General features: G+C 42.2%; 1 protein-coding gene across 2 annotated transcripts in view; it reads right to left on the bottom strand.

Moving 5' to 3' along the window:
* The window catches only part of INPP4B (inositol polyphosphate-4-phosphatase type II B), a 295,449-nt gene that overhangs the window by 159,595 nt on the left and 116,363 nt on the right, over positions 1-19,491 (bottom strand). The window contains exons 7-8 of one of the 2 annotated variants that reach the window (XM_074991914.1): positions 17,868-17,947; positions 2,976-3,087 (exon numbers count right to left, since the gene is read on the bottom strand). In XM_074991914.1, coding sequence (XP_074848015.1) covers positions 2,976-3,087; positions 17,868-17,947 — 192 coding nt within the window. Of the gene's footprint in view, positions 1-1,981; positions 2,101-2,975; positions 3,088-17,867; positions 17,948-19,491 lie in introns of those variants that run through there. The other variant, XM_074991915.1, reaches the window with a different exon arrangement.

The raw sequence follows: 19,491 nt of genomic DNA, 5'->3' as shown, positions 1-19,491 counted from the left end.
TGCTGTGATGTGTTTCATTCATTGCAAGAGTTCATCTTCTCTTCTCAATAATGTATATTCTGTAAGGCTACCCACATCGGGTTTTTCCCTAGCATTTGGAACCTCATCGGTGGTGGCTTCCCACACACCAGCACAAAGGCTGTCCCAGATTAGAAAGCAAGAAAAAGGCAAGGGAAGACATGGCCTCTAAGTGGATGTGTTCCTCCAAGACTGATTGGCCAAGCTCAATGCACAGAGGCTTATGTTGACAGAGAGCAGGTGGACTAACCACAAGGATAGGGAAGCAAGAAAGGAGCAAGAGCATAAAACACAGGCAGAGATGTGGTATAGGGGAACAAACAAACATGTTAAAGTGTCTGGTTGAGATGCAGAAAAGGGAGCTAGACCTTAAAGCAAGGTTGATAACCTGCAGCTCATCGGAGTAATGTGATTGTGGGCCATGAGACATTTTGCCAACATTGACCATCCACAGGCTCTGCCCTCTGAAGCTCCCAGTAATGACGGTTTACCGTGGACAACCGGAGTTGTGTGAAGCAGTGGCCAGCACATCCCTGTAACCCCTTCATATGAAGATGCCACCCACACTATGGCTGGGAGCAGAGAACTGCAGCCATTGGGAGCTGTGCAGGTGGTGCCTACGGACTGCCAACATCAGCAAAATGTCTTCTGGAACACAATCAGACTACCCTGAGGGGTCATACACAGCTCTCGGGCCACAGATTGCCCACTATTGTCTTAGTGTCCCATGGTACCCACTGATGCACTAGCTGTCCCCCTCACTGACTTTCAGGTCCTCCTCTCCCTGGTGTCCAAGAATGCAGGATGAGGAGCTCCCGTATCCCATGTATGCAACTCCAGTGAAGAATTCATGGAGCGGCAGGCTCTCATTCCCACAGCTTTGATTGCTGCTCAGTGCAACTGTGAACTATATGTCCTTGCCCACTCCCAGCCCACGTTAACCCAGGTCTAGGAGCCTGATATCTTTGCTATGGATGGTGTGGGTTTAGTTTACATGGCAATACAAGCAAAAGGGGGGCAGACTGGTAAGAAACAATACACAAAAGGGTCATATCAGCATAGCAGCATTCATGAAATTGGTTTTCCAAGAGTCTCAGAGACACAGCACACTTTAATGTGCTTTCCTTATTGCCCTGGCATCTGACTGCCCAAAACTGGAAGCCAGATCTTCCTCTACCTCCCACCCTGTCAGAAACGTTTCTTCCTTAGTTTCACAATAATGGGAACACTGCTTTTGCTGAGGTCTAATCTAGTAAGTAAACTGCACCAGCGGGCTTTTAAATGCCCAATTGCGCATTCTACTGCTCTTCTGCACTTGCTCAGCCTATGGTTAAAATGTTCCTACTGCTGTCCAGGATGCCTGTGTATGACTTCATGAGCTTTTTATAGAAAAGGTAAGTTGGGTGTCCAAGGATAACTATTTTTTGTTGACATTCAAATGCAGTAATTTTCCTGTTTTGAAAGAAAGTTCCTTCCTGTAGCTTTCTGAAGAGACTGGAGTTCCTAAAGATGTGCATGTCATGAACATTTTCCAACCATTCCATGCTGATGTTGGGGAAACCACCCTTGTGATGCACTAGTGCTTTCAAAACCCTTTGTGGTTTGTTCACTCTTTGGTGAGGTGGCCTAGCCCCTAAGTAGGAATATGTGTTCTATCACCCCACCAATGTAGGGAATCTCACTGTGGCAAAGCCATTCACACAGCTTTGTGTGTTTCCCAGAGTCACTACCCTTTCTTAGCTGAACTGTACTGACTGCTCTGGCTTCTTGGATCACAGCAGAGCCCACAGCAGATTTAAACACTCCAAACTGATTCCCAACTGGCCAGTAGCATCTGGCATTCTAAGCTTCCACAAGGCTATTGCCACTTGTTTCTCAGCTGTCAGAGCAGGTATAATTCTGGTATTGCTGCACTTCAGGACTGGGGAAAGCAATTTGTAAAGTTCTGTGAAAGTAGCCTTACACATTCAGATGTTCTGCAGCCACTGCTCCTCAGCCCATGGCAGCATAACTATATGGTCCCACCACTCTGTGCTTCAGTGGTGTAGCATGCTTCTGCATGGTGGCTCCTGGCCAGGCTCTGCAAATACCATGGGATAACGTATGAGGTGTTTGCCATGCTCACAACAGTGCACAGGTGAGTGGAATCTAAGCTTGCCACACAATGGTATTTGCATGGGTAATCCAGGCTTAGGAAAAAGAAATCACAAAAACGATAGTGTGCTGTTGCTTTCAAGGTCAGAGAGAGAAGAGGAAAGTGCATCATTGAAGGCTGATGGCAGGTACCCAAAACAACCCGCAAAAATATTTTTCCCATCAGGCATTAGAACAAAAACCCAGAATTCCAACTGGTAGCAGAAATGGCAGGATAGTTGCCCAGAGTGCATCCCTCCATGAGCCACCACAACCCCAGGGAGTAAGGATGCACTCTGCCAACTCAATGTGCACAGTGGGGACAAACAGGTCCACTTTGGGGAACATGGGTAGTGGTCCTGTCACAAGAAAAGAATCTAAATTGTAGGGCTGAGCTGCAGCAAGAGGGGGAGTAGCCTGGGAAAGAAGCTTGGGCTGCAGTTTATTTTATGCATTTTGGACTTATTAGTAAAGTTAAACCCAAGTTCTGACTATATCACAACTTTAGTGCTTCTTATTACATTCTGACCATACTCCGCTCGGGGTTAATTATGGTTGATTGAGCTTTAAAGGAATACTTTTGTTATAGCAGAACAGTGGGGGTAAAGTTGGAGGCTAGAGTATCACTTGGCACAATTCTATGCAAACATATTTTCAACTCAGAGACCTGGGGGCACATATTGTAATTCATTCCAGATGTGATTTCTCATTTTGCTTTTTTGAATAATGAGAATGTATACCCCAGTGTGGTATTAGGAATATAGGCATCTGACACCACAGATCATTCTAATTTAATTTGTGCAGTGAGCTGACTGGTCTCCTACCTTTTGTCCCTGCACATCTGTTGTGACGTGGTCTACTTCCCCCTCGTCTGTCTCCCCCATCTTCACAAGGCTGACGTCTATGGTGCCAACTGTCTTTCCACCATCAGAAGTCCTGAAACCAAAAATGATTAAAGTTTAAAAAGTTTCATTCTCCAGCAGCCTCTAGTCACTTCAGTACAAATACTTAGGTCAGTGAACATTTGCTTTTCTATTCAACATATAGCCACATTCGTTTGTAGTAAACTCATTTGCTGCCATAAAGTAAATGGTAACAATAGGACAGAAACTTTATTTGTCCAAAGCTGCTTACAATGAGAACTTTGAATATATTGGTGAAAACTCTTGACAGATGAGTGTTGCCCAAAAGAAGACAGAACTATTCCACAAATACAATAAATGTGCTAAATGTTTTCCTGATTATGGTCCAGTCTACGTTTAAAAGCTACAGTAACTCTTCACACCACTGTAGCCCATTAGTGAACCTGCAATACCACAAATGTGAAACTACGAATAGGAAAGCTTCTTCCGTTAGCATAATTAATCCACCTCCATGAGAGGCAGTAGCTAAGTCAATGGGAGAAGGTGTCTCATCAACATAATGTTGTCTATACTAGGGTTTAGGTTGTAAAACTATGTCCTTGAGGGCATGGAATTTTCACATCCCTGAGTGATGCTGTTATGCAAATATGAGTTTGGAGAGCAGACCTGGCCTAGAGTACTTTTCTAAAAAGACCTCTATGACAGTCTGCCAATAGCCAATTTTATAGCCTGCCAACTTACTGCACACTTTGGTTTCTAACACTATCTGTGAAGAAAGAACATGCTCAGTGTATCACTAAACCAGCAGCTAAACCAAACTAGAGAAGCAACTTTGAACATTCTTACAATCTTCTTTACAGCTAATTTCAAGTACCAATACCATTTGTCAGCTAGTGGTGAAGTATTTTTACTATACCATGCAAATAAGCTGGAAAAGAAATATTCCTGCATTACTGAGTTTGTTGGTAATGACTCAAAGAATTTGGAACTCCATATTTGGGGCGGGGTGTAGACCATATCTAGGGCCTGGTCTACGCTAGGGATCATAGTCGATCCCAGATACACAATACTAGCCATGCCATTAGCATTGCTAGAATCAATGTACCAGGATCAACTTTGTACCCAGGTGTAGATCAGGGCTCTTCAGGCTCGCACCAATGTCCCTTATTCCACGTGGCAGTATGGAACACCAGGGTCAATGGCCAAGCCCAGAGAAATTGATTTTTCTGCATCTTCACTGACACGGTAAAATTGGACTCTGGCGGATCGATGGTGGCGTGTGGAATCTGTAGTAAATATAGACATACCCACCGTAGCATCTAATGTGCTGGGCACCTCCTAAATTTCTCCTGACTGTAAAACAGTTAAGGACAAGGAGACGGAAGTTTGGGGATTATGAATGGTGAGACGAACAAACTGCACCTGTGAAGAGCGCCCCCGACTGCAGTGGAACTTCCACTGTTCTCACGTGTGTGCTTCATTTGAAGAATACCATAAAGTCAATGAGTCTACTCACAGAGTGGAAAGTTAAACACATGCTTGCATGAACATGGCCTGGTTCACTGTAGTACTTTGGGACATTTTCCTGTTCCAACAAGACATTCTTAAAATATAGTGACCTCTGTTGTTTAAGACATTTACTTATTGTTTCTAGCCAATGTTATCCAAAATGGGAGACGTTTAAATATCTGTATCCTGACAGTACAGAAATAAATTTTATTCTTACAGTGACTTTGTAAAATTGTATATAAAGCTACATGAGTTATGTATGTGGATTTTGTTTGCTCCTTACCACATGCCCCAAACAAAACCAAACACCCACAAATACACTCCAGCAGCTCCTCACACAAACAACCCTAGATTAAATCATCAATAAGCATGCAAAAGGGGAGGAAATTAGCAGTAATTAGAAGCAGGATTTCAGTTTGCAAAGTGTATTTATTATCAACAGCACATAAACAATTGTAATATTTATGTAAAATAATTTACTAGTGTCCTTTTAAAAAACAAAAAGGTAACACTAGTTCAGTGGGTTCATGGCAGTTCCCTCCATATTTTAAATTAGTACAAGCTGCAACTCTGACCTAATTTTTAATCTTTTTTTCTCCTCCTTATGTCACAATTGGCAGATGTGGACCAAGCTCCAGTAGTGAACAGACAAATTCATCTATGAGGAGAAAGGGAGTATGCAATGCTAAGTGCTGCAGCCTGTAAAATATACACTTTAAAACTTATGTATCATGTCAGATGCAACCAGTAAAAGACTGAGTTTGCTACAGTTTAATGCATTTTGATCAGCATGCCAAACTTCCATCACAGATAACTCACTTTTTCCCCTCCTACACTGCCTTCTCTCCCTGCTATATAAACCATGGATTCTAATCCTCTACTCCAATAACCTGAAGAAATGGATCTTACCCCATAAAGCTCATTACTTAATACATTTGTTAGTCTTCACGGTGCTACAGTACTGCTTGTTATTTTTCACATGATCATTTAGCTTTAAATATTTAACCAAGAATTTCAGGCAGTGATGAATTTAATCTTTTCTGTCACCTTCAATTGAAACTAAGATGTTTTATTCTCCGAAGAGCAGGAAGAAAAATCCTAAGCTCACTCTTTGTAGGGTCAAGGGAACATAATGACACATATAATCAAAACAAAATCAAAATGAAAATGGAAATACATAGGAACATATGGCACTGGACACAGTACAATATGCAGCAGCATCATCGCCAATTTATACAAATGCTAGACTATATAGTGAACCAATGCTTTAATTTACTATGCTGACCTGTAACATTAGTATGTTTGAATACCATCACATCCTAGTAAAATTTTCAATATTACATGCTGAAACATCTAAGAACTATATCAAGCTACAAAAGAAATGTACCATAACAGAACGAAACAAACACTGAGATTTTGATACTGTGGCCTATTCCCCCCACTGCCAACTCACTTTCACCTCCTCACAGCAAATAGAAATGTTAAATCAAAATATCAGAACAAATCTTATTTTTGAATGCTACAAGTACACAAATTAAAAAACAAAACAAAACAAACTATAAATGTCTAGGGAGAAACCATCATTAACTGTGTCAGACACTGTGAATCTAAAATACCATTGGTACATTAGGGGTTTTCAGATAGAAACACTATGCATTTAGAATTGAAAGCAACAAATATGAGAATAAAATCTTGCCTAGACAGGGAAAAGACAGAGTGAAATCAAGTACTAAAATAAATCAGGGATTCCCCCTCCTGCTCCACAGATCCCACCTACATTACATTAAAACAACTGATTGTTTATAATTGCTTAAGAACTAATGAGTTGGTATCATGTGTATTTTATAGACATCATACTGTGTGTAGAAGAAGTACACACACAGAAGAATTAGAGAGAATTTCCCTACTTCGGTGTGCTTTTATTTACACTAGTAGTTACAATACTAACTTCAGCCTTATTCCCTGGGGCCTGGTTTGACTATGGCCAAGTCTACACTGGGAGATAACATTTTAAGATAGGTAAGTCCAGCTATAAGTATAGCATAGGTGGAATCAATATATCTAAAATCAAGTTTCACAGACACCCCTACAACAGGAGGTCAATGGGAGAAATGCTCCTGTTGATTTCCTGCACTCCTTGTGACTATCAGGAGTACTGGGGTGGACAGCGACACCATGACAGTTCAATTTAATGCAGCACCACTAGACATGCTAAATCGAACCCTGGAAGATTGACTGCCAGTGCATTGATCTTCCAGTAAGAATAGACATACCCTGGGTTTAAAGACATGATGTCAGCATGGGCTTACACTTTCAGAAGTCCAGTGGCATTAAGGGAAGATAAAATAGCTCAGAATTTGTTAGAGCTCTTGTCTTAATCTGACTCTTTGCATGTAATACATGCTGACATCACACAACTAAATTCTGGTCTAAACAAGGTCTTGGTATTTTGGTCAAGTCAAAACCAGAATGTGGTGGTGGGGATCTCACAAGACCTGCTGGACATCTGAGTGCTGTTAGGAACTTAAGCTGTGTAACAAAGGAGGACATGTTTTGAGAAGCATCTGCACTTCTATATGCTTACTCAAAATGAAACACACCGTAGACATGGGATCTCTGTAACCCCTCTGGTAAAAGCAGTAATAATTTCACAGAAAGCAACAACAGTAAAAGCTTTATTATCCAGCACCCCCAGAGAAAGGAGATGTTGGATAATAAAATGTGCCAGTTGGTAGAGCTGGAACAACCTCCAGCTGTGCAGTGGGCAGCTGGCTCCTCAGTAGCTGGGTATGCCAGTTAACTAAGTATGTTGGTTATCCGAATGTTGGATAACCAGGTTACTGTATAACTGAAAAATAAAGAGCCAAGGATTTTCAGAAGTGACTAGTGATTTTCGTTCTCAGTTTTCAGAACGGGCTAAGTATCCGTCCACCATCAGAGGTGCAGGCCCTTTCAAGCTTTGTTATATCAAGCACCCAAGTTATGAAATATAAACAGGCTTTTGAAAATATTGGGCAACTAACTTGCATGTATATTCAGTCTGGCACTTCCACAGAAATGAAACTTTAGAAAATGAGGGTCTAAAAAAAAAGAATCACTTGTAGTTTCCTCTGGGATGAAACATAATAACTGTGCAACATACTACAGTCCTAAACAAGGAGACAAAAGAAGAAAGAAGACAAAAGACGGTATACACATTAAATAGAAAGGAGGCAATTTTAATAGGCAATATATGCTTACCTCAGCTGAAATTTTGCTTGTGTAAGTTATGGTGATAACTTTGTTGCTTCTAACAGATAATGCCTCCAGCAGCACCATGTTCCTTACCACAAGGCTTTGTTTCACCACTTGTACAGAAAAGTGTGTCACTTCTGACTTGTCTGCACTAAAAAGGCTGCCATTTTAATTATACCCAGTAGGGTTAAGCAGCAAAAGCAGTTTGGAAACCAAATAAACTGTAATGCTGTTAAAAAAAATACAACCCACACCCCGAACATATATAGCTATACTGATACTACTTTACTGGTGCAAGCCAGACCTTAATGAGAACCAACACCACTCCGTGTGCTGGATGCCTTTAGACATAGAAACATTTACAAAGGAGTGACAATATCAGAACACCTGTTCTATTTTGTAATATTCTCAGACTTTTCACTCAGATATTCTGGGGCAAAGCATTTTGAAAGCTTCAAAATTTAGTGAAGATGGAAGTCACTGAACTCATGACCTCTGTGATTTGTCAGCTGCAGATATTCTGATAGCCATAGTGCTGGGCTACACTATGAAGTCAAATGAGCTTAACTGCCCTGTGAGAGGTAATTAAGCTCACCTAAACCCTGATACAATCGCTCCTAGTTTGAGGGAAGAATTTATCTATAAACCTAGCTAATGCCTCTCAGAAAAGGAGATTTATTGCAGTGATGGAAAAATTCCTTCCATCAATGTATTAAGTGTCTGCTCAATAATGCTGCAGTAGCAGCTGTGTACAGTGTACTCCAAAGGTACGTCTTCCAGAGTTCAATTGAGCATGTCTGGTAGGAATGCGCTAAATTGAACTCACAGGGCACCCCCTTTAGCACCAGTACCCATTTTCCTGGCGAGGACTAAGGCAAGTCAACAGGAGCATTTGTGGGGTGCACAGTTGGCCACATGCATCCACCAGTGCTGGCCCACCTTCCCAAACTGTCAGAACCACACTGCTTCCAGTAAGTGTGGAGGGCACATGCTCCAAGACCATCGCAGCCCCAGAGCAGCGCAAGCTTCCTAGCTTGCACTACTCTTGGGCTGTACCATTCCAGGTGGGGGAGAAGGGGATGGCCAATGCACTCATCATAAGTGGCTTGGCCCTTCCACAGGAAGAGGCAGTGGGGGTGGAGCAGGAGTGGGGAGAGGGAAGGGCTCGGTCAGCAAAGGGATGGGACATGGGTAAAACAAGGGTAGGAGGGAGAGGGATAAGGCAGTGGCATGTGGCCAGTGCCCCCGTGAAATCCCCATGAGTCACCGGTGCCATCAGTACAGAAGTAAGGGGGACATGGGTATGGTATTGCCATCCTTGCTTCTGCACTCCTGCTGCTGAGGTGCTGCCTTCAGATCCAGCCAACCCTGCGGCTGTCTGGGACTCCAGCTCTCAAGGCACAGCTTCCAACAGCAGCAGCAGCGCAGATATAAGGATGTTATGGTATTGTATTGCCTCCTTATTTCTGTATTGCTGTCTACAGAACTGGGACCTTATTAGCTGCTGCTCTCTGGGCTTGTCTACTCTTACAGGTAGATTGACAGTCCCAAGATCGATCTCCTGGGGTCAATTTAGCAGGTCTAGTAGGGACACACTAAATCAACCACTACTCACACTCCCATTGACCCATGTATTCCACAAGGTCACAAGAAGTAAGGGAAGTCTGCAGTGGGGATGTTGTGGCAAGCCGAACTAAGTTATGCTGACTCCAGTTTTGCTATTCACGTAGCTGGAGTTGCTTAACTTCTGACTTTGCCCCCTCGTGTAGACCTGCCCTCTGGGTGCCCCAGTGCTGAAAGCATCAGTACAGAAGTAAGGGGGATATAGGTACAGTATTGCCACCCTTGCTTCTGTACTGCTGCTGAGATGCTGCTTTCAGAGCCAGGCACCCAACCAACATCACAACCACCACTCTCCAGTTGCCCAACTCTGGAGGCAGTACAAAGTAAGGGTGACAATATTGTGACCCTCCTGAAATAACTTTGTGATCCCTCTACAACTCCCTCTTGGGTGAGGACCCTCGATTTGAGAAATGCTGGTCTCCTTTCTCCTGCACCTGTGAAATCTTACAGTATTGGGTAAAAACACACCAAAGGCCATATTGCACAGGAGGACACCAAATTTCACAGACCATGACATGTTTTGCATGGCTGTAAATTTAGTAGCATCCTATCTAGAGCAGTGGTGGGCAATTGCAAACCCCAGACACTGGGAGTCATGGGATGGCTGTGCTGTGGACGGTTAATGTCAGCACAATGTTTCACAGCCTGACAGTCACAAGCAGCAGGGTGCCCACTGCCATTCCATAGGAACATTATAAATTAAAAATTGATGAGCCAGCTTCTCTGCTAAAGTCAAGGTCCATTTGGCACAGAACAGTATAGGGAAGGGAGCCAGATGAGGCTTTCGAATTTTCTGCTCATGCCACACTTGGTTCCATAGTCAGAACGCCAGCTAGAGATAACCAATACACAGTTCAGCTGCAAGAGGAGGTAGCACAGAAACAAACTACGCAACTCTATACCTGCTAAGGAGTTTCTGCTCCTTTGTGCTATCAGGGTACTGAATTTTTCCCTTTCTGGTTCTGAAGACTATATCTCAGTTAGGGCACTACAGAGTGCTAGACAGGCCAGGAAAAATACAGAAAGATTTCTGGAATCACATCAGCATATAACTGCAGTAGAACAGAGAAAAACAAGACCCCCAATGCAGTGAATAATATGCATTTCCCCATACACACTTCTTTTATTACCTTTCTTCATAAGGTGCTGTAAACCTGAGTTAACCACGGTGTCCCTTTTTAATCTGAAGGGACATATCTATCATTGCTAGCAGACATGGTGTTGCCTATTTAACTACTGGGTGCTCCCCAAGCGACCTTTGAGGACAACTTGAAAATAAGACAAATAAGGTTTAACACAATTGCTCTTCCATGCTTTTAATGTAACAAAGATTGATGGTGTTATCTGCATATGAGATACCAACCTAGAAAAATTTATTAAGGTTTTACTGTTCCTTGAAGAACTAAAAACCTCAATTCATTTTGCCTCCTTTACAACCTATTGATTATTAAGAAATATTTTGAATATGAAGACTCAAAAATGACAATTGGTTCCCATGGCCATAACTTCACAGATAAAAATGGTTTATGAACACAAAGCAAAAGAGAAGCAGGCAATATATTTGCATAGTCTTTAAATTATAAATGAGAAAGATGAGAGACTGCCTGAAAAGGAAAATGTATGGCTTTCAGTTGTTCCATTCTCAGAGCATGTAGTGCAGACTAATACACAGCTCAACACAAATTCTTTTCCCATCAAAGTAATGCATTTTGAAAGAAACAAACACATTTTCTTATGACAAAATATACTAATTATTTTCATATATGTACATTCTGTCATGTGAAATTCAGAGTCCATGTCAACCAGCTTTGTTTTCAGATTTCCACTGATAAACAAAATATTAAAATTTAGGTTAAATGAATGATACTTTTTTTAAGAGTTTAATTTATTCAGTCCTGTCACTGCTTCAATGTAAAGTTAAGTTTTGGAGTTCTGCCTAGTATGTGAAGTCAAGCTGTTGTCCATCTGCCTCCTATAGCATATCATGACAAGCAGCAGCTTGGAAATAACATCAGAATGCAGAGTAGATAAAACTTCTCTAGTTGAACGCAGACTTAGGCTGGTCATTAAGGGGCAACAATAAATGCAAATACATTTCTGTACTAATTACTAGTTACACACACACACACACACACAGTCAGACAAATGCAAAGCATACACAATAAACTGCATGAAACTCTGTTGTGGGACTGAGTTTAAGACATGTGAACTCATTATTTAATCAACACAACTGTTATAAACTGGTGCATAGACACAACTGGTGCATAAACTCACCTAAGAGAAAATGAGTGTGTGAATGTGCCCAGGATTTTTTGCTAAATGTTATTTTGGGTGGTACAAATGTGTGGGAAGGCAGGACATAAACACATTGAGGGTATGTCTACTCCACAGATGCTACCACTCCACAATATCAGTCCCAAGTTGATTTACCTGGGCTCAGACACAGCACCACAGGTTTGTCTTTGCAGCAGACATGTATCCTGACCTTCTCCCAACCCCAGACTCACAGTTCTTCACCACCCTGTGCACACAAAAAATTCTCCCACTTGTAGAATTACAGAGAACAAAAGGCTATTATTTCAAAATCCATCATAATATTGTTTAAGTTGCGTTTTTTCTGACCAAGAAAATGTTAAAATGCCAGTTAAAAGGAAATATAGAACAGATTATACAACAAGATTAATATCTACTTGGCACTACAGAGAGCTAGTCTCAGCTCCCTGATTCTCTGCCTTGCTCTGTTCCAGACCTAGAATAGGTTACAGCAGCCCTGAGGCTACTTTAATTTACAACACCTTTCAAAGATCTTCCCAAGTGATTGTACCTCAGGTAGGAATAGATGGAGCCCAGTTTGCCTGGAAATGCTCTCAGCAGTCCTCTCCTGCATCCCTGACATGCTCCCTACAACGGGGATGTTTCAGGAAGGAGAATTCCAAGAAGCCAGATTTTATTAACATTGAGGAGGTATGGGCAGTTTTCTCTCCTGTGCTGCCTGGTCGCATAATGAGAGAAGAGCAAGTATGTGACTCTGGCCCTCAACCATATTCAAGAAACAATTCAACGTTAATAATTTTTTTATAATATCTTTTAAGTATCAGCCCATTGACATCTACAATTTAATGCTCTATAGCTCAGCTGGAATTGTTTTAAACTGCCGGCTTTTAATACAGATATACAGAAAATGCACAAGACAAAAACAAAACTTTACAAAAAGCAAAGCTAGAAAGGGTCAACCCAGAGCCTCTGAGAATCCATTATGCAATATGGAGAATGAAAAGAGCAACTTGTCAACACACCAAAGTCTCTAAACCAGGTAGTATGTTCCTCCCTACTGCCCTCAGGTATGCATGCAACTCATGTTACTTTTAACATAAAACACCAACGCTCCATCTACATTAGAAGCAGGCTTTGGCTTCCTCAACCATGGGATGCTATTCCAAGAAGGACTGCTAGGCAGAGATGGTGTTCACCTTTCAAGGATGGGAAAGACCGTATTTGGACACAGACTGGCTAACCTAGTGAGAAGGGCTTTCAACTAGGTTCGACGAGGGCAGGGGAGCAAAGCCCACAGGTAAGTGGAGAACATGAAAATCTGGAAGATGGGTCAGAAATGGGAGGCAGCATGGGCAACAATGTCAGAGTAAACAGAGGGTCAGAGCAAAACAGGGAGGCAAGACCAAATCAATATCTTAGATGACTATATACAAATGCAAGAAGTATGGGTAATGAGCAGGAAGAACTGGAAGTGCTAATAAATAAATACAACTATGACATCGTTGGCATCACGGAAACTTGGTGGGATAATATACATGATAGGAATGTTGGTATTGAAGGATACAGACTGCTTAAGAAGGATAGACAAGGAAGAAAAGGGGGAGATGTTGCCTTATATATTAAAAATGTATGTACTTGGACTGAGGTGGAGATGGATGTAGGAGATGGACATGTTGAGAGTCTGGGTTAGACTAAGAGGGGTAAAAAAACAAGGGTGATGTCCTGCTAGGAGTCTACTACAGGCCGCCTACCCAGGTGGAAGAGGTGGATGAGGCTTTTTTTTAAAACAACTAACAAAGGCATGCAGGGCCCCGGATTTGGTGGTGATGGGGGACTTCAACTATCCAGATATATGTTGGGAAACTAATACAGCAGGGCACAGACTATCCAATAAGTTCTAGGATTATATTGGAGACCATTTTTAGTCGAAAAGGTTGAAAAAGCTACCGGGGGAAAGCTGTTCTAGATTTGATTTTAACAAATAGGGAGGAATTGGTAGAGAATTTGAAAGTGGAAGGCAGCTTGGGTGAAAGTGATCATGAAATCACAGAGTTCACAATTCTAAGGAAGGGTAGAAGGGAAAACAGCAAAAGAGAGATAATGGATTTCAGGAGGGCAGATTTTGGTAAACTCAGAGAGCTGGTAGGTACGGTCCCACGGGAAGCAAAACGGAGGGGAAAAACAGCTGAGGAGAGCTGGCAGTTTTTCAAAGGGACATTATTAAGGGCCTAAAAGCAAGCTATCCCGTTGTGTAGGAAAGACAGAAAATATGGCAAAAGATTGCCTTAGCTTAACCAGGAGATCTTGCATGATCTCAAAATAAAAAAAGAATAGTATAAAAAATGGAAACAAGGACAAATTACAAAGGATGAATATAGGCAAACAACACAAGAATGTAGGAACAACATTAGAAGGGCTAAGGCACAAAATGAGCTCAAACTAGCCACCAGCATAAAGGGAAACAAGAAGGCTTTTTATAAATATATTAGAAACAAGAAGATGACCAGGGACAGGTTAGGGCCATTGCTCAGTGAGGAGGGAGAAACAGTAACAGGGAGCTTGGAAATTGCAGAGATGTTTAATGACTTCTTTGTTTCGGTCTTCGCTAAGAACTCTGATGAAGGAATGCCCAACATAGTGCATGCTAGTGGGAAGGGGGTAGGGTTAGAAGGTGAAATAAAAAAAGAACAAGTTCAAAATCACTTAGGAAAATTAGATGTCTGCAAGTCATCAGGGCCTGATGAAATGCACCCTAGAATACTCAAGGAGCCAATAGAGGATATTTGGAAAACCATGGGAGACAGGAGAGATTCCAGAAGACTGGAAAAGGACGAATATAGTGCCCAGCTAGAAAAAGGGGAATAAGAATAACCCAGGACATACAGGCCAGTCAAGTGAACTTCAGTGCCAGGAAAGATAATGGAGCAGGTAATTAAAGAAATCATCTGCAAGCACTTGGAAGGTGGTAAGGTGATAGGGAACAGCCAGCATGGATTTGTAAAGAGCAAATTATGTCAAACTAATCTGTTAGCTTTCTTTGATAGGATAACGAGCCTTGAGGATGGGGAAGAAGCGGTAGGTGTGGTATACCTAGACTTTAGTAAAGCATTTGATATGGTCTTGCATGATATTCTTATAAAAAAACCAGGCAAATACAATTTAGATGAGGCTACTATAAGGTGGGTGCAAAACTGGCTGGATAACCGTACCCAGAGAGTAGTTCTTAATGGTTCTCAACCCTGCTGGAAAAGTATAACAAGTGGGGTTCCACAGAGGTCTGTGTTAGGACCGGTTCTGTTCAATATCTTCATCAATGATTTAGACATTGGCATAGAAAGTACGCTTATTAAGTTTGCAGATGATGATAAGCTGGGAGGGGTTGCAACTGCTTTAGAGGATAGGGTCATAATTCAAAATAATCTGGACAAATTGGAGAAATGGTCTGAGGTAAACAGGATGAAGTTTAATAAGGACAAATGCAAAGTCTCCACTTGGGAAGGAACAATCAGTTTCACACATACAGAATGGGGAGAGACTGTCTAGGAATGACTATAGCAGAAAGGGATCTACGGATTATAGCGGACCACAAGCTTAATATGAGTCGACAGTGTGATGCAGTTACAAAAAAAGCAAACATGATTCCGGGATTCATTAACAAGTGTGTTGTGAACAAGACATGAGAAGTCATTCTTCCGCTCTACTCTGCACTGGTTAGGCCTCAGCTGGAGTATTGTGTCCAGTTCTGGGCATCGCAGTTCAAGAAAGATGTGGAGAAATTAGAGGGTCCAGAAAAGAGAGACAAGAATGATTAAAGGTCTAGAGAATGTGACCTATGAAGAAAGGCTGAAAGAATTGGCTTGTTTAGTTTGGAAAAGAGAAGACTGAGGGGAGACATGATAGTGGTTTTCAGGTATCTAAAAGGATGTCATAAGGAGGAGGGAGAAAACTTGTTCTTCTGGGCCTCTGAGGATAGAACAAGAGGCAATGGGCTTAAACTGCAGCAAGGGAGGTTTAGGTTTCGGTTGGACATTTGGAAAAAGTTCCTAACTGTCTGGGTGGTCACACAGTGGAATAAACTGCCAAGGGAGGTTGTGGAATCTCCATCACTGGAGATATTTAAGAACAGGTTAGACAGATGTCTATCAGGGATGGTTTAGACAGTACTTGGTCCTGCCATTGGGGCAGGGGGCTGGACCCGATGGCCTCTCAAGGTCCTTTCCAGTCCTAGTACTCTATGATTCTATGATAGATGGGACACAGTCACCAAGTTACTGTTATGTAGAAATGCTGAACATGTAAAACTCCACATGAAGTCAATAGCAGCTGTGGCTGTGCAAAACCTCTGAAAATCAAGTCCTAAGGGCCTTAATCTAAGTCTTCAAAGCAGAGTCTCAAACTCATGGCCCTTGGGCCATCTATGGCCCAAACAGTTCCAGAAATAGCTGCTGGTATGCGTGTCCCTATGGCCCTGGCAGGAAGGGTCCATATCCTTCCTCTAAGCCCATCTCCACACTCCTTCTTCCAGTCCCTGCTCTACCCTGCCACCACTGCACTCCTTCCCACAAAGGATGAAGCCGTAGAGATTACTGGGGGAGGAGTTCCTGGCAGAGCACAGCAGCAGGAGCTGGGCCCTTTGCGTTTACCCTGGAAGTGGGAGCAGAGGACAAGCAGAGCAATACTGCTGCTCTCTCCAAGGCCAGCCCAGTTGCTCCACTTCACCACAGCAGCAGAAAGCAGAGCATCCCAGGCCTAGAGAAGTGACCGCTCACCTGGATGATGGCAGCAAAGCAGAGCAGGCTGCTGCATCACTCTGGTCCTGCTGCAGGGGTGACTGTGGGTAGCCTGGCCCCTGCTACTGGCCTCAGTCTGCTAACCTGAGTACCATTCAGAAAAGGGCTAGGGTGGCCACCTGACCCATCCTATGCATAGGCTGTATCTGCACACATCTCCCCCAGGCCACAGGGACCTGCCAGCAGCAGCGCAGAGCAAGCAACCAGAAGCTGCTCTAGCCCTGATGTGCTGTGTGGGGTGGTGGGCCTTGGTGGTGTTTTAAATTGCCCGGGGTGGCAGGCAGAGCCAGGGGTTGGATGGGCAGGCCTGCCAACAGAGGGGAGCAAAACGATAATTGCACAGGAGCCTGGTGGATTCAACGGGGCCCATGACTGTTGCCCCAGGCTGCTTGTCTCAGGGTCTCTGTGCAGTCTGATTGGCCCAGCTGGAGGTCAGGGTACATGCTTCCGTGGAGGCTGTGTGGGAGAAACCAAAGGGCTGAGTCAGTGGAAGCTGCAGGGGGGAAACCAGTTATGCTGTACCTGCTTTGGGGGGTGTGCCACCCACTTAGTGCACCTGTTCTGTAGCCTTGAACCCTGTGTAGTCATAGACAGTACATTTGTGCAGAGTACTGCTCTGCCGTTCTGATTTAGTAGCATTTCATGCCTATTCTACACAAATACAGTAAACGCTTTCATATCCATCAGCCCTGGGATGGGGAGGTTGATGGATATTCAAATATTCTGAATTAGAGAGAGTTATACCTAGCAATGCATAACACAAAGAAAAATGAGATTAGATCTTAAGAAGCAAAAATGTATGCAGAGTACTTTATTTACCAACAACGGTAGCATGCTACACAGTAAACTTATACTGTATTCACTGTGTTTATTTGTCCTTACTTTCACTATACTGTATTTATGGAAAACATAACTAAAATTTACTTATGGTTAAAATGCTGATTATTTGAGAGTTCTGGATAAGAGAATGTTGGATGTGAAAGAGTTTACTGCACAAGTGACTAGAGAAGGTACAATGGCAGTGGTGAATCAGACTCGGAGTATTTGAACATGCCCAATATTCAAATCGCAGTCACTTCATGGTAAGAATATCTGTGCTCTACAGAATTATAATGTATTAATTAAGTGAGAATAGGATTTAAATTCCCTGCTGTAGGAGTCTTTGAAAAAACTCCCCAATTTAACTGCACTGCAATATTTCTGAGGGGGATCATATCAAAGAGCGAGTAACCTTTTCTAATCTGACACATGGGAAGCTCTGAATTAAATAATTGGTATCTCTCTTTAGCTTTGTGCATAGTAGAAGCAGAGGCACTTGAGGTTGACATCTAATATACGTGAGCTTCAAACACAGCCAAGCAGAAATCTTTAAATGCCATGGGTTATTAGTTTGAAATGGTTTACAATAGACAAAAAGACCTACCTCAGGGTAAGGGTCAACTGTTGCTCCTTTGACTTCACCAAGTCTCCTACTTTAAAAGTAGTCAAGCCCAGAAAGTTTCGCTACAAAACACAGTGGAAGAGAGAGAAAGAAAGACACCATCATTAATTTCTGAAGCTTTAATCGTTTCATTTTCAGGCCCGTGCTTGCAAATCTGTCTTTAGTAGCTAGAGAGAAATTTTAAATTGGAACCCACTGGCTTGATGTATTATCCTGTAGAATGCCTTCATACATCAGTGACACCATTATCAATAATTTGTTAAGCTCAGTTTTTAGAGAAAGGAACCCATCTTTTTCATTAAAAACAATCACACTGAATCCGACAAATAGCAGGCTGTAAAATGTACACCCACAGGAAAAGTTTCATTTAGTTTGAAGCTTCCTTCCTATTCAAGTGATTTCTGTATCACAACAAATGTTAAGTCTTCAGTGCTTTACCAATGTTCTTCTCGTTTCTTCCTTTGGCATTACCATCTTTGCACTTGCGATATTAACTTATTTGCTTGATGGAGTTACTTTTAAGTTGGGCTCAAAAACAGGTATTAATAGAAATGCTGCATTTTCTGAGTTTATAGCCAAGTTTGTAAGCTTGTTTCCATGGGTATTTCCAACCTTGGATGGACCAGTTTTATTCCAGAACAAAAAAAAGAGAACTCTAGCTACATTTTCTAAATTTCAGTTGACCTGCTACGCTATATCGTCTTTCTCCCAATGCAATCCTTCTGCAGGCTCAAGGAAATTATGCAAACAGCAAGCTCAAACATTTTTTCTTTTCCTCAAGACAACTTTTTACCCTCTCTCAATACCCCTGGATGCTCAGCATTTAAAAATTCACTTTACCTGTACTAGTTGTACAACAGAGTTCTTCTTATCCCAGAGACAATGAGCATGTAAAGAAAATAACTTGAAATCTTGTGCCATAAAGGTTTTGTGGAAAATATACACCAGCTTAATATAAGTTAGTGTAAATAAATTACAGAAATTTTACTTTTCACATCAGTTACGCAAATAACCAACAAAGATGCATAATTTTTGTGTAATACTAATTTTATTCTTTATTTCTTTTGCACAGTTAATGAAACAGAAAGGTCTAACAGCAAATGTTCTTTCAGAGGGGAAGATCCAGGTGTAGGTCTTGAACTTGGTTAGTTGGCTCTCAGAGTCAGCATAGGCTGCAGGGAAGTAGCACAATCAGCATTTGGGAAAGGGAGAGCAACGCATTTCAGTTGCTTTGCTCAGGAGCAGTACGAGATCATCTGGTGAGAGTTGTATCCTGCCTTCCTTTGGCAAGGCTTGCCTGAATCACAGTGTTTGGACTTTCAAATACGGGCTCTAAAATTGAGTGCTCCGGTGAGCTTTTAGGCAAATGAAATGCATAGCTGGGAACCTAAGTGCCAATTTAAATGTCCAAACGTAGATCCGTATAATTGGCATCCAGTTTTAAAAGCTGGATCCTCAGTATAGCCAAGCTCAAACTCCCCTAGACTACATCTACACGAAGCAAAGTGAGTCGACCACAGATACACAATTCTAGCTGCAGCAACTGAGCACCTAAAATAGACATTCCTGTGCTCATCTAACTTGGGTGTCCATACTGGGAAAGGTC

Source organism: Carettochelys insculpta, chromosome 4 (assembly GCF_033958435.1).
Source record: "Carettochelys insculpta isolate YL-2023 chromosome 4, ASM3395843v1, whole genome shotgun sequence".
NCBI classification, from domain to species: Eukaryota; Metazoa; Chordata; order Testudines; family Carettochelyidae; genus Carettochelys; species Carettochelys insculpta.
This window is presented reverse-complemented; position numbering and strand designations above follow the sequence as displayed.